The sequence below is a fragment of the Drosophila erecta genome, unplaced genomic scaffold (assembly GCF_003286155.1).
Source record: "Drosophila erecta strain 14021-0224.00,06,07 unplaced genomic scaffold, DereRS2 tig00000092-arrow-pilon, whole genome shotgun sequence".
Lineage (NCBI taxonomy): Eukaryota > Metazoa > Arthropoda > Insecta > Diptera > Drosophilidae > Drosophila > Drosophila erecta.
Genome location: NW_020825207.1, coordinates 18,208,119 through 18,221,018, shown reverse-complemented (window position 1 = coordinate 18,221,018; position 12,900 = coordinate 18,208,119). Strand labels below are relative to the sequence as shown.

The 12,900-nt window shown below is 41.9% G+C and overlaps 1 protein-coding gene across 8 annotated transcripts in view; it reads right to left on the bottom strand.

Annotated features, from left to right (window-relative positions):
• LOC6548941 (tyrosine-protein phosphatase Lar) overlaps positions 1-12,900 on the bottom strand; it is a 118,020-nt gene that overhangs the window by 86,012 nt on the left and 19,108 nt on the right. For all 8 annotated transcript variants that reach the window (XM_026981052.1, XM_015156471.2, XM_015156472.2 and 5 more), the window contains exon 3: positions 7,155-7,484. In XM_026981052.1, coding sequence (XP_026836853.1) covers positions 7,155-7,251 — 97 coding nt within the window. In that variant the 5' untranslated portion in view covers positions 7,252-7,484. The remainder of the gene's footprint in view (positions 1-7,154; positions 7,485-12,900) is intronic.

Below are 12,900 nucleotides of genomic sequence, written 5' to 3'. Positions count from 1 at the left end.
ATTTCCGTAGCCTGCTTCGCAAAATGTCTAATTGTCAACCAATATTTTGGGAAAATTCCTGTCCCGAGTGTATTGCATATTCGGCTTCCTGGCTTCCAGGAGCAAATATTTTCCTTTTCCCGTGCGGCTTTCCTCCTTTATTTTTCCCTCTTGTCTACATTATTTATGCATTTTACTCTCGGCTGCTGCTGCTGGCTTTTAATAGTTCTGCATGTGTGCTGCGTGTGTTTACCACATTGAAAAGTTTTCTTTGCAAAGTGCTTGGTACATACAAGCGCGCAAATATGCCAAAAAATATGCTACACAAAAATCGCTCAAGTGCAAAGTTTTAACAATTGAAAACTTCGCATGGCTGGCGCATTGTGAAAAAATACTTCAGAATGAAAAAGAAGAAAACCTAGAGGCGCTGCTCCCCTAAGTAGTTAACTCAAAGTGTATGGAGTGTCAAAGTGGAAGATTGAGGAAGATTGTCTGAAATCGAGCAGACTTGAAAATCAGTTAAGGTTTAGCCTTTCCCTCAAATACATCATTAATCATAATCATTACATTGGCACTGTGAATCTGCATAATAGCAGACATCTTCCTTTCATTCGGGCGATATTTTTAGCCTTTAGCAGACTTGATTTTTAAATTTGAGGTCCTGCAGTGGTGAAAAGCACAGAAAAACGCATACGGCAAAGCGGAATGAAGGAAAATGCCACTAAAAACAAACTATGCAAGCTTTTTTATGTGCTCTGCAAGTGGCCAAGAAAGAGGTAAGTCCTTTAGTGATTTCTTTACCCGGCTTCCATTCTTTGCCACTCGCTCCTTTGAGCCACCTTGCCAGAGCAATGAGGTGTGAAGATGAACTGTCGCAATTGTCTAACGGCTTTGTTGTAGCTGCAGTTGAATGCACATATACCCCCGACCAGGGGCGCACCCAAAAGGGGGCCTTCTTCATCTCAAGTGGATGTGGTGAGATGGCGAAGCAAAATCCATTTTGTTCCCTGCTTCGATACAAGCCGACGTCTGAAGAATTCGCGTCTCATTACATTTAACAAAATGTAAACAATGCTTTTCACACTAATGGTGTTAGGGTTATATTTATGATCTTAATGGTCTTTTATGGTATTAGTTTTCGATTTGATTCCGACTGTGAATCCCCCTGGAATGCTTGCAGCTACGCACCTGACAACAGCAGGACATCTTCTTGCCTTGACAGGGTATTTTTGTAGCGCCACCTCTTCAGTGCCCCTTCTCAACATTTTCTTTCTGTTTTTTCTTCTTGTGACTGTGTGTGCGTAGAACAAATATCCCACTAAGGCGAAAGCAAATCAAATGTAAAACCCGGTGTAGGCGAGTGTCAGTCGGTGTGTGCCTTGTGGTCGCTCCCATACCCCATACCCCATACCCCATACACCCATCCATCCTACAGTTCTGCCAGCCAACCGTCCTGGCATCCAAAACCATCCCAGGAACACCCATCTGAACCCCTGGCATGCTCGACTTGACTACACCTTTTGTGGAAATCCAACAATGTCAACTATGCAACACAAAAGCGACAATGCTGTTGCTTTGTCTGACCAAAAGAGATCGAAAGTGTGGCAAGGTGGTTGTGGCGCCCTTGTTGCTGCCGCTTTTATGTGCCACGCAAAAATAGCTCACTTTTACCCAACATTGTCCGCTTTCTCTGCTTTTCGGTATAATTTGTTTTGGGCTTTCGTGCACACAATTTGCATTGGTGGCTTGCCCTCCTCCTTTTTATTTACCCGTTTGCAACTTAAAGCCACGCAGAAATAATGACATTAAAATGCACATTACATTAAACCGAAAAACGAAGAAAAACCTAAAAAAAAAATTTAAAAAAAAAACAGCAAACAGAAGGAAAACAAAATTCTAGATTTTCCAGCGCGTGCCGGTTTAACCCCTTGGCGTGTGGCCCATAAAAAAGCCCAAGCTAAACCAAACCAAGCCCCGAAAATGAAACGAACAACATGCAAATCAGCAGCTAGCAAACAGCGGAGGCACAATAACAGCCATAACTACAACTACTTCAGTTTTATGAGCTCCAAACCACCCCCCGCAGGACCTCCACAACCTACCACCCACCACCCCCCATTGACAATTATTAGACCGACCACGCCCCTTGTCGTGCTCATAAATTTTGTAATTATTCCCCTGCGTGCGGAAAGAAAGACCAAAAAAACAACACAAAATTGAGGGAAACACACGCATGTCTAGGCCAAATATGGAAAAAGCGGAGAGATGAGTTAAGATTGCCACCGGAACGATTGTTTGCCCAAAACTGTGCTACCAGTTCTCTTAAAGGGCTGTGATCGCAAATTTAATTTAATAACCTGGCTATAGCACACATCATTTCCTTAGGGAAAGGTAGGGTTTAAGTGTTATTCACCCTTAAAATGTGTAGAATTAATTTCAAATAATTACTGTAGGGTATCGTTTAGTAGTGTAAAAACAGTTTCTTCCATTCTTTTTGGATGGCACATAAGTGCCTCAGATATATTATTCCGTTGTTTAGCATTTTTATTTAAACATTAATGTTGCCTGCCGTGGCATATCAATAATTCAAAACCAAATGACTGTAATTACTATATTTTAACATGTATTGATCGAAAATTGTTTTCTTTCGCCGCGCCCAACACCCCAGAAATTACGGCTTGAATATTTTATTTGGTCGCCTAAAACTGCCTAATCGCTTAAATTGCCTTGAGTCACTTAGTAAGATTTATTAACAAATACTAATTAAATTTCAACGAGGTCTGTGGTCTTCCTTGGAAGCCAAGACAAAGTCGAAACATGAGAGCGCACAGAAAAAATAGAATGGTTTTATAAATTTTAACTTAAAAGGCTTGCGAGTGACTCTGTGCCGCAGTGCAGCCATAAACATTAATTAAAAGTTTTGACCCTTTTTGCCATTGCTCAGGGGCTCATCAGCTGCAATATTCATGCGCAGCCAGCACACTCACAACTACAATAAAATGCACTCAAATTGTTGCTGTGGGAGAATAGGAGAAAGCCAGGCGGAGAAAGCCCAGTTAGCGGGGCGAAAAAAAGGGCCAAAAGGGCCAAAAGGGCCAAAAGCGCGGCCTCAGTGGCCTTATTTGCACGTAGTGCTAACAAAAATTACGAGTTAAGCACTTTTCTCCCAGGGCAAACACACTCACTCACATTCGCAGACTTCAATCTCCGCACACGCGGTCAGCACTCACATGACTCATGAATCATTTAGCCCACACTCGGCCGGCCAAACTTTTATTTTCGCCATTTACATGAGCAGTGTTCGCGGCAAAATGTTCAGTTTTTCGCTGGCCGCTTTCATAATTTCCTTTTTTGCCACTTTTTTGCCCTTTTTGCCTTTTTTTGCGGCTTGTCGAAAATATGACTGGGACATATGGGCAAACAATTGTCATCGTGTTGTGAGTGTAACTATCTGTATAAGTATTCATGGCGGTGGCTGCTGTGACACAGTTTCCAGCACAGTTTGCCGTCGGCCAGGAAACCAGTGAAAACAAATGGAATTCGCCGAAAACACACCGATTCACCCCGACCAGTCAACTGGGTTCAGCCAAGCATTAAATTAACATTTTTTCTAATTAAAGTGGCCAGCGGAAGTGGTAAAAGACCACAATTGTCCCTGGGTCACTTGAAAGCGAAGAGCATTGTATTCGTTGAAAATAATGCTTGAAGGACTTAAAAATCAGACAATTTGGCAAAAGAATCCCAAGTCTAAACTTATAAACATTCAATAAATTGCCACAAACCTAATAAAATAATGCAGAATAATATATACATTTGATATAGTTTTATTTGAATTTCTTTGGCAATTGCCATCAACATGCCAGCAGTGGTTTTCCTTTCAGCATTGCCAAAAATTCTGGACGTCCGCCAAAAATACATTTAGGGCCCTTAATAGGCCGTAATTAGCCAGAAGATATAAACGGCCATTTTCAATTGTCAGCAATGGCCGCAGATAAATGTTGATTTATCTCAAACCGTCCGTCTGCACTCGCATTAATGTGTTGACATTTTGGGGTGGCAAGGACAAGGCCAGTCCTTGCCCCAAAAACATATAAATAAAAAACTAACAGCGTTTTGGGTAGAATAGGGAAAGAAGGCGGCGGCGCAGGCCTCGTTGTAATGAAAAGTAATAATATTAAATTAACAGAACTCTGGTGAATTGTTGCCGCTTGGCCGGAGACAACCTTTGGGAAATGGCAAATGTGGAACGGTGAATGGTGAATGGTCCGAAGCAAAACATTTCGGGAATCCCCCTTCGAAGGTCCACACTATTTTTCGCTAGGCCGCAAGAAACATCTTATTTATGGCCTCGTTTCTCGTAAAAATTTGTTATTTAGATTTATGGCGCTTTGCTCTTTGTTGTTGCCAACATTTATTTATCTTTCTTTCATTCCGACGTTCTCGGTTCTTTTCTTTTTTTCGCTTTTTTGTAGCCCTCTAAGTGGGAGGTGGGTCCTCCACTCATTTGGGCACTGAAATTTTAGAGCCACTTTAGCTGGTCACTTGTCCGACGACTAGCAACGCGAAAAAGTGTGATTAATGCCAGGACATTATTACTCTTGAACAACTCAGATATATGCGAATCCTGAAACGTTTGCTAAAATAATGATACGCGGCGTTGCAAGTTACACACGCATTTGTGTTGCCCATTTGTCCAAGTGTCAGAAATAAGCAAATGATGAGCGTTCTCGGAGCTGGAAATGATGCTCTTAGGACTTGCCAAGAAATTTGTAACTAATATTATTAAGAGAAATGCATGAATTGGATGCTTAATACCAATTTATTTTAAATGCTTCTCGTAATTAAATGTCAAGCGACTTAAGTATCATGCGGTAAAGTGGCATTACATATCGCTGAGCACGCAGACTAGGTTTCTACTAGGCTATATTCATTGGAAAAGTTGGCAATTGATTTGTGATCGCCTACCCTGGAATTCTGCCACCCAGGCGATTACTCTCGCGTCTACTGTTTAATTACCTTTCGCTTCGCGAACTCCATCAAGCCGAAAGTTATCAATTTCGGATTACTTTTCCCCACAAAAGCAAACACAGGCGCAAAATCGACTTTAACCATATTTCATCCAGACACTTTTCCGCCCCCGCGTAGTTCAACTTGCGGCTTTTCGGCAAAGGATGAGGTAAAACTTTTGCTATATGTTAATTATGGTTCCGGCATTTATTTGCGGCTTAATATGGGCTATACTCGTATATGGGCGTACGCACATATAGTTTAGTGCCGGGCGCCCTTAGTTTGGGAAGCGATTTTCCCAGGCCTTCTGACATTTGCTGCTCCACATTCCCGTGTATTATTTTTTTGGCTTTTTTTTTTGCCGCTCTCGCTGTCTAAACGAAAACTTTTCAAATTATCGTAGCATCAACTTTTTGCTCCTCCATCTTTTTTTGCCACTGATGGGTGGAATGAAAGGAATGGAATGGAAAGGAAAGCCAGAGATTGGAGCATTGGCGCTCGGAGTTGCGCAAATTAATTAAAACTTGTTGCAAAAACCAAAGCGAAATGAGTTCCCTTTGCGTGAAATATATTTCGGAGCTGGACACAGTTGAGTTAAGTCGGCAATTGTTGAGCGGGGCTTTTGTGTCATAATTTCCAACAAACGACAAATTAGCTGGCCAAAAGTGGGTGGTCCGGTGGTCCTACGAGCCGGGCTGGTGTGGTGTGGTGTGTCTGCAGCAAAAAAGGCCGGAAGGGACGAGATACGGCCCAAAAACCATTTACATGGCAAACAGCAAACAGTTTTGCATATGTTTTTAGATACTTTCCCCTGCAATGCTGCTGTTGCCGCTGCTGTCCAACAGTTTGTCGGTCTGTCAACGCCCGAAGAGCTTCGGCAGAAAAGCAAAACCAAAAAAAAAAAATTAGGGACATTGTGGGGAGGGGGGAGGCAAAAAACAGCAGCAAGCCGCAACCCGCAACGAGTTGTACAAACATTTCACGCGGCAAAGTGCCGCATAAATTTCAATTTAATGCCACATACACAAAAAGAGGTGCGACAAACTGCAAACTGCAAACTGCAGGCTAACCAGGCGAAAGCGGCAAGTACAGCAAAAGCATCAGCTACCCGGTAAGGACAACAAATAAAAAGGCAACAAAACCCGGCCAAATACATCAGGATGTGCAGTGTTTGTGCCGCCTGTTTTTCTGACTCTCCCAGTGCCCCTGCAGCTTGTTTATCGCCCCACGTACCGCCCGGCCCCACCCCTCTACCATCTACCATCTACCGTATACCCATAGTCTCTGGGGTTCCCCGAAAGCCCCTCAAAACGAAATGAAGCGCCTATGAAAAGTAAGTGGCACGGCGAGTGGATGGCGCCAGGAGGCATAAGTCAGACTCGACACTTCCACTTCCACTTCCACTTCCACTTGCACTTGCTCTTGCGCAAAATATGAGCCACATTTGACTGCAATTCTGCAAATGTCAACACTTTGATTGTTATTTGTTTCCCCTTTCTCTGAGGTGACGAAAACGCTTTCCAGTTGGGCAGACTGGGCTGCATGGAATTGGTAATTGAATGCGAAATGTATGCAGAGCCAAAAGAAATGCAGTTTTATGAGCACTAATTAGCAGGAATGTCAATCTAAATCAAACACATTGGGGCGTTGCAATAAGTGTGAAGAGTAAGGAGTTAGCCTTCAAAACTTCCCACACTACGATTTAAGTTCAAATTCATTACTTTGTTCTTATTAATTAATAATTAATTAAGCTGCTAATTAGCAGGTTTTTGCTATAGCAATATTGGCGGGATCATCGACATCCTTCCCCATTTCTGCTAATTAAAAATGTTCTAGTTGCTTTCGCAGCTTTTCGCTGGCTAATTTGAGCTTCAACTGATTAAAATTCTTTTCTTTAATTTTCAAATGCTTGCGCCGCATAAACATTATGCTCCTCCAAGTTAATTTTAGCACTTGGCCCGCTCCAACTTTGGCCAAAATCCAAGTAAACCCAACTCCACTTGAAAGTTCAGCTCGCTGGCAAGAATGTTCGAAATTAAGAGCGCAACTTAACGTAAACTTAGGCTAACTTGCGTGTAAAGTGGCGCCGTGGTATGGCAAAAAATGTCCATTAACTGAGTTCTTAGCATAACATACGCGTATATTTTTAGTTATAGCCTAGTACTTACGGGCTGCATCCACGATTGAGGGGGTCCAGGTGAGCAAGGACAACGCTAATAGGCTGAGAGCTGCAATTGGACTGGCTGCTGTCGTCTGCAGACCCATTATTTCGCTATGTTTTCGCCGGACGTTGCAAGTTGCAAGTTGCAGGGGGGTGTCGACAGTTGGTAACAACAGCAGCAGCAGCAGCAGCAACAACAACAACAATAACAACAATGGGGCTTTTCAATAATTTTAAATACTCTTTTTATTTACACACTGGCTGTGTCACTGTCAGACTTACTCGTTGGCTGACGGACTCACTCACACTCACTCGCCAAATGGCACTTAAGCTTTTGCTGCAGGTGCCAATTGAAAATTCAAAGTCGATAGGAAAAGCCAACGCCAACAGTTGTTGCAAGTGGGGTTTTCGGTACAGTGTAGGGTTCGTGTGTATTTTGTGTGTCAAGGAGTGCGTGTGTTTGGTGATTTTTGTTGATTTTATGTTGGTTTATAGTCGATATAGTAGATATTATGTGAGTGTTTCAATCGTTCGTTAAATACATTTTCGAAAGCCGAAAATCATCGGATATTACAAGATGTGTTAGTAAATGCGATGTCATCATCATTATTGGCATGGCAGCAACATGTCGTATGCGTTATAAATATTTGCAGTTGTTGTCGTCACGTCGCATTCATTTGTAGAAGGTGTTGTCGTTGCAGATCACACAAATTGATTGTTGTCGACATAATCGGGATTCGAGAGTCGCAGTTCCAGGGTCGCAGTTCGCAGGGTTTATTGCAGTCGTCGTTTCATCGATATATGGTTACCATGTGGAGGGAAGCTGTTGTTACTTATCTGACCAGAATACATTTACCTGACTAAGTCTGAACCTAATACTTAAAGAACTCTTATGTTTACTTCATTTACATATATCTAAAATATAATCTGAGATATGCAGTTTATTCTTTGTCTTATTGATTTATATATTTTTGCTGTGATTCAGTGCTGTGTGCCGTTTGGTATTCGGTATTCCTGCAAAAAAGGATACACATAAGAAGGGAGCACGAGGAAAAAACAATTGTTAAGGATAAAAGTCAGTCGACCTGGCTTAAATTGTCAGAGACCTTTGTGTGTGGTTTTGTGGCCGAGGGGAAAGGGGAGAGGTGAAAATCTGTTGGTCTCGTTTTGCTTGCGAAATGCAACAATAAATACGTTTTTAACAATACACTCCCGCCCCAAACAAAGGCAAATAAAATTGGAAAGGTATTTAGGTGACTTAAAAATTTAAAAACATTCAATGGAATACTCAAAAATGTCAGAGTAAACATACTTCACAAATTATTTTTGATTGGAAATTCGAGTCTTTGCAAATAAACATTTAAACCAAAGATAAACAATTCGCACAAATATTATCAATAAACCAAACATAGAAAACTTATTTTCCGACGATTAAAGGAAAGTTAGTTCCCTTTAAAGAAAGGGAAACCAGAGGAAAACTATTAATGAGCCACAAACCATCTTCAAGTACAGGGAATTTTTCCAATTAAAGATGTCATCGAACTGACAGCAAATTCGAAAACTAAATTACAGATTTGCTGCGAGTAAAGTTAATCGCAGTAGATTTCATCGGTCCAACTGCTTTGCCTACCATGAGTGAAGGACTCATTAAGGCAATCACCTAAAAGCAATTCCCTCAAAGGCAAACCAATAATTACAGTGGCAGGAGCCCACTCAGCAGCAATTAAAAAGTCAGGTGTAGCAGCCAAGTGAAATAAGGAAAGGAAAATGCCGAAAAGTCAGGCAAGAATTGAACAAACTATAAAACTATAAAAGCCAAGCCCATTGGAAGAGCCTAACGAATTTGCACCTCGGTTCAAGGGGCAATGCTACTTTTGATTTCTTCTCTACCAGCAGTAAGCCCTTTGCAGCTACTTTGTTTACACCAAGTTATAGACCCACTTAGCCGGCACGGAGAAAGGGAAATCACGAAAATCACGACTGCAGGTAGGTCCGTGCCATATGTATGTATGTACACGTACGTATGTTTTTGCTGCCATATCCGTATATATGCACTTGTAAAAATCAATTAAACTTTTCAAGTGAAGTTATAATGGCTGGCAACCCTTTCAACCACTCGCACTCATTTTTCTGCTTGATTTTTTGCGGACTTTCGACTTTCCCCTACGTATATTGTTTTTGTTGCCCCCGGCTGTTCAGTCAGTTTCTTATTGTTTTCATAGCCTTGCAACGCCTTGTTGTTGCAGTTGTCAAAAGTTTTAAAATAATTGGATTTTTTTCGGTCTGCATGTGCGAGTGAGCGAGTGGGAGCACTGTGAGCACAGAACACGAACATCGGAATGTCGAAGACTGCAGCCAAAAAAAGGAGAGGGTGGAAAATGGAGGTACTGCCGCCCCCAAACTCATTCTATATAAATTAAAATTTCTTTGTTGCAAAACCCCTTCGCGCTCACACACACACACACACAAGCTCACACACACACGCACACACAGACATGCGGACACAGGAGGGTACTTAATGCAGGATTGCTGCAGTCATCCAGCCAACGCCATCATCACGAGTATTACCCAATTTCCAGCTGAAGTTTTCAACACCAAATTGTAAACGTCAACAACAACCGAGGGGAAAAAAAGCAGAGTGGGCGTGGCCGATCAGCCGCCTCTATATAGCCAGCCATGGCATGACGAACGAATGGTAAAACGCTGTTTGAACAGACAGAAGAGGCCCATTGAAGTGCTTTTCACCTGGCTTCAACTGGGGCCCATGGGGCTAATGGGAGTGGAAGGTCGTCTCGGCGAGAAATGCAAATGAAGCCCCCTCATTTACCAATATCAGTCCATCTATCTATCTCTTGTTTTCATTCATTAGAACCAACCACACGTTAATATAATAAACAAGTTGCACAGTAATTTCAACTTGGTCAGCACCTAATTAACCCCAAGCCCTGCTGGAGACCTGTGAATGATGTATCAAGCGATATAATTTCAATTAGGCTAATGCAAGCCATAAAATGGCCTATAGTTGTTAACAATCAGATCCTACAATTTCCGATTGTTTCTGCCAACGAAAATAGCCCTTACCACTTGTGAAGTCTACTTTAGGTACTCGTTATACATGGCGTATGCGTATTATTTTTGTTTCAAACCTCATTTCAAGTTGGGATGGAAAATGGAATGAAAGAACAAAATTGTACTTCGCCCCTTCGTCGGCGATTTTTCTCTTTTCTGCTTTTGCTTCTAATAAAAACACTTGACACCAAAACGAGGAAAGTTCCTTGAGGCAAGTAGTGAAAGACATTTTAGGTTGAGTTGTGTTGTACGAGTTTCTTCAACGAAAATATTAAATACTTGTCTAAACATTTAGAAAGGCTCTTTTAGAATATTTACGTTCATAAGTTTCAGTTAGTATTTACTGCAAAGTAATATTTTATACAAGAGATTTGAGCAGAATAGGGAGATGCAGAAAATGTCAATTGAAAAATGCGATATTTTAAGAACTGTGCTCAACTTTACTACACATTTTAGCTTTAAAGCAACCTATATCTGATTTAGCTTTGCAAGAGCAGGCCAAGCTTAACTTTTCTTGAGCTCATGCCAAGGACTTCCCATTACTCGCTGAGGACATAACTATGTCAATCTGCAGACCCACTCACCCCACTCTCCCCACACAGACACACACACACACATAAACTGCAGTCCTTTTTTCTCCTTTGCTGAAAATCACTTCGCAGCTGGTCCTAAAACGATTTTAGGCCGCTACAATCACAAACACACACTCGGCACACCCGAATCGGAAGCCAGCGAAAACATCAGGCACAACAATCCTTCCAGGACGCAGCGTTATTTTCGCACCAAACTGCAGGAAACCCCTCCAGGACCTCAATCGAAAAAGAACTGTGAAAAATTGCCAATGGTTTCGCTTTAAGGCCGAAAGGAGCGGGCCGAAAAAAGAGCTACTCGCTCGTAAAACTGCAAATGAAAATAGATAAAAAGTATCTGTCGTCCCAACCAGTAAACTTCATTCTGTAAATCAATTGAATTTTCAATTGTGTGCGAGCAAACTAAACCAAACCACGACGAAACGAGGGAGCACAAAAAGAAAAAGTAGGTAAACATAAAAGGACAAGTAAAGGAAACGACACTATTACTAAAGAAAGGATGGAAGGATTTTCTCCTCCCTGGACAATCGATTCAATTTCCATCTCGAACGCGGCACAGGAGGACTGGCGTTTCTTATTAGCAGAGCACAAACGATAAGGATAATGTTATATATGGACGTTATTCATAAGGACGTTCCAGGTCGAACACACACACACACACACAAAGCTTCTGATAATTTCCAGTGTTTTCTTTAGATTTTACCGATTTATCCGACAGGTTTTATCGGCTGCTTCAGTTGTTCTTCGGTAATTATGTCTCGCGGAAGTTCTGCGCCCGCAACGTGGGTGGTGTAATTATAGAAATAATTTTTTAACCGGCTTGCGGCAAAACACGCTCACAAAAACAAGTGCACATACGAGTACGGCGGCAACAACAAGATAATGGCGAAGGGGCTGAAGGGGGTTGAACCGAGGCAAGCCGAGGACTTCGACGATTTGGTTTTTGGTTAACTTGGCTAAAATCACTTTGCCGGGCTTTCCAAACGCTGTGGCTCTTTGCTATTCCATTATCACCGAGTACGACCTGTGTTATATCACTTGAAATTGGATTCAAACGATTCGTTGGATTTTATGCGAATTTTGTGTAATATACAATTTGTTGTCGCGCTGCTTGTTGCCCGATTATCGCACACACACGGCTGAGAAGGACGCGCTCTGTTTCTTACACGCTCGTTACATCCTGCCAAATCCCGAAATTGTACTAAATACGTACAAAACTTTTACGATTGGCTAAGGCTCCTAGCAGCGGTGCTCGTGTTTTTCCTCGCGTTCAGTGTGTGCGTTTGTGAGTCGCCACTCGACCCGAAGAGTCCTTCTGCGAGCCCGAGGATGCGCCGACCGAGTGCTGTGTGGTGGGTTTTCCCGGAGAGCGGAAAAGCCGAGAAAATCGCCGGCCGAAGTTGCGAGCGACGAAGTTGCAAAGAGAAACCCTCACTCAAAAGTGAGATATACTCAAAACTTAGCCACATAGGCCAAGAATTCAGAGAAATGTTAAGAGCGCTGCAATCGGAGTGATTTTACCTATCATTTCAAAATAGCTCAAATGTGCACTAAAAGCACTTACAAAAAAATAATATTTAAAACATTAGTTTCCACAACTATGGACTTTCTTTAAATATTTTTAAATTGATTTGGTCATTTATTTAAAAATATTATTTTACTATTTGCTGTAGGCGTTGCAAAAAATGCCTTCGAATGGCAACCGCAATTTGGACACAGGTTTACGCAAAATGAAACGAAATGAACTCATTTACTTAACATTGAGACAGTTACTGAGTGCTTTTCTGGCAAAATGGAAAGGATTCTCTTAGAATGAAGTGCTCACTTTTAGCTGAGCACTTTTATTTTTAGCTCAACCATAAAGCACTCGAATTGCAAGATCTAAGAGTACAGGCTTATTGAGAACTGTTAACTTTAAACGCTTTTGAAGCGCTCAAAGGCCACAAAACAGAGACTCCACTTCGAGTCTCGAGTCCTTTGAGGCTTAGAGCATGAGACCAAAGAGAAGCGCAAATGCGATTAAGGCAACTCAGTCCTTCGCAGCAAGGACTCGCTCGAAGAGAGCCTGGTGAGATGGGCAATTGAGCTTTCGAC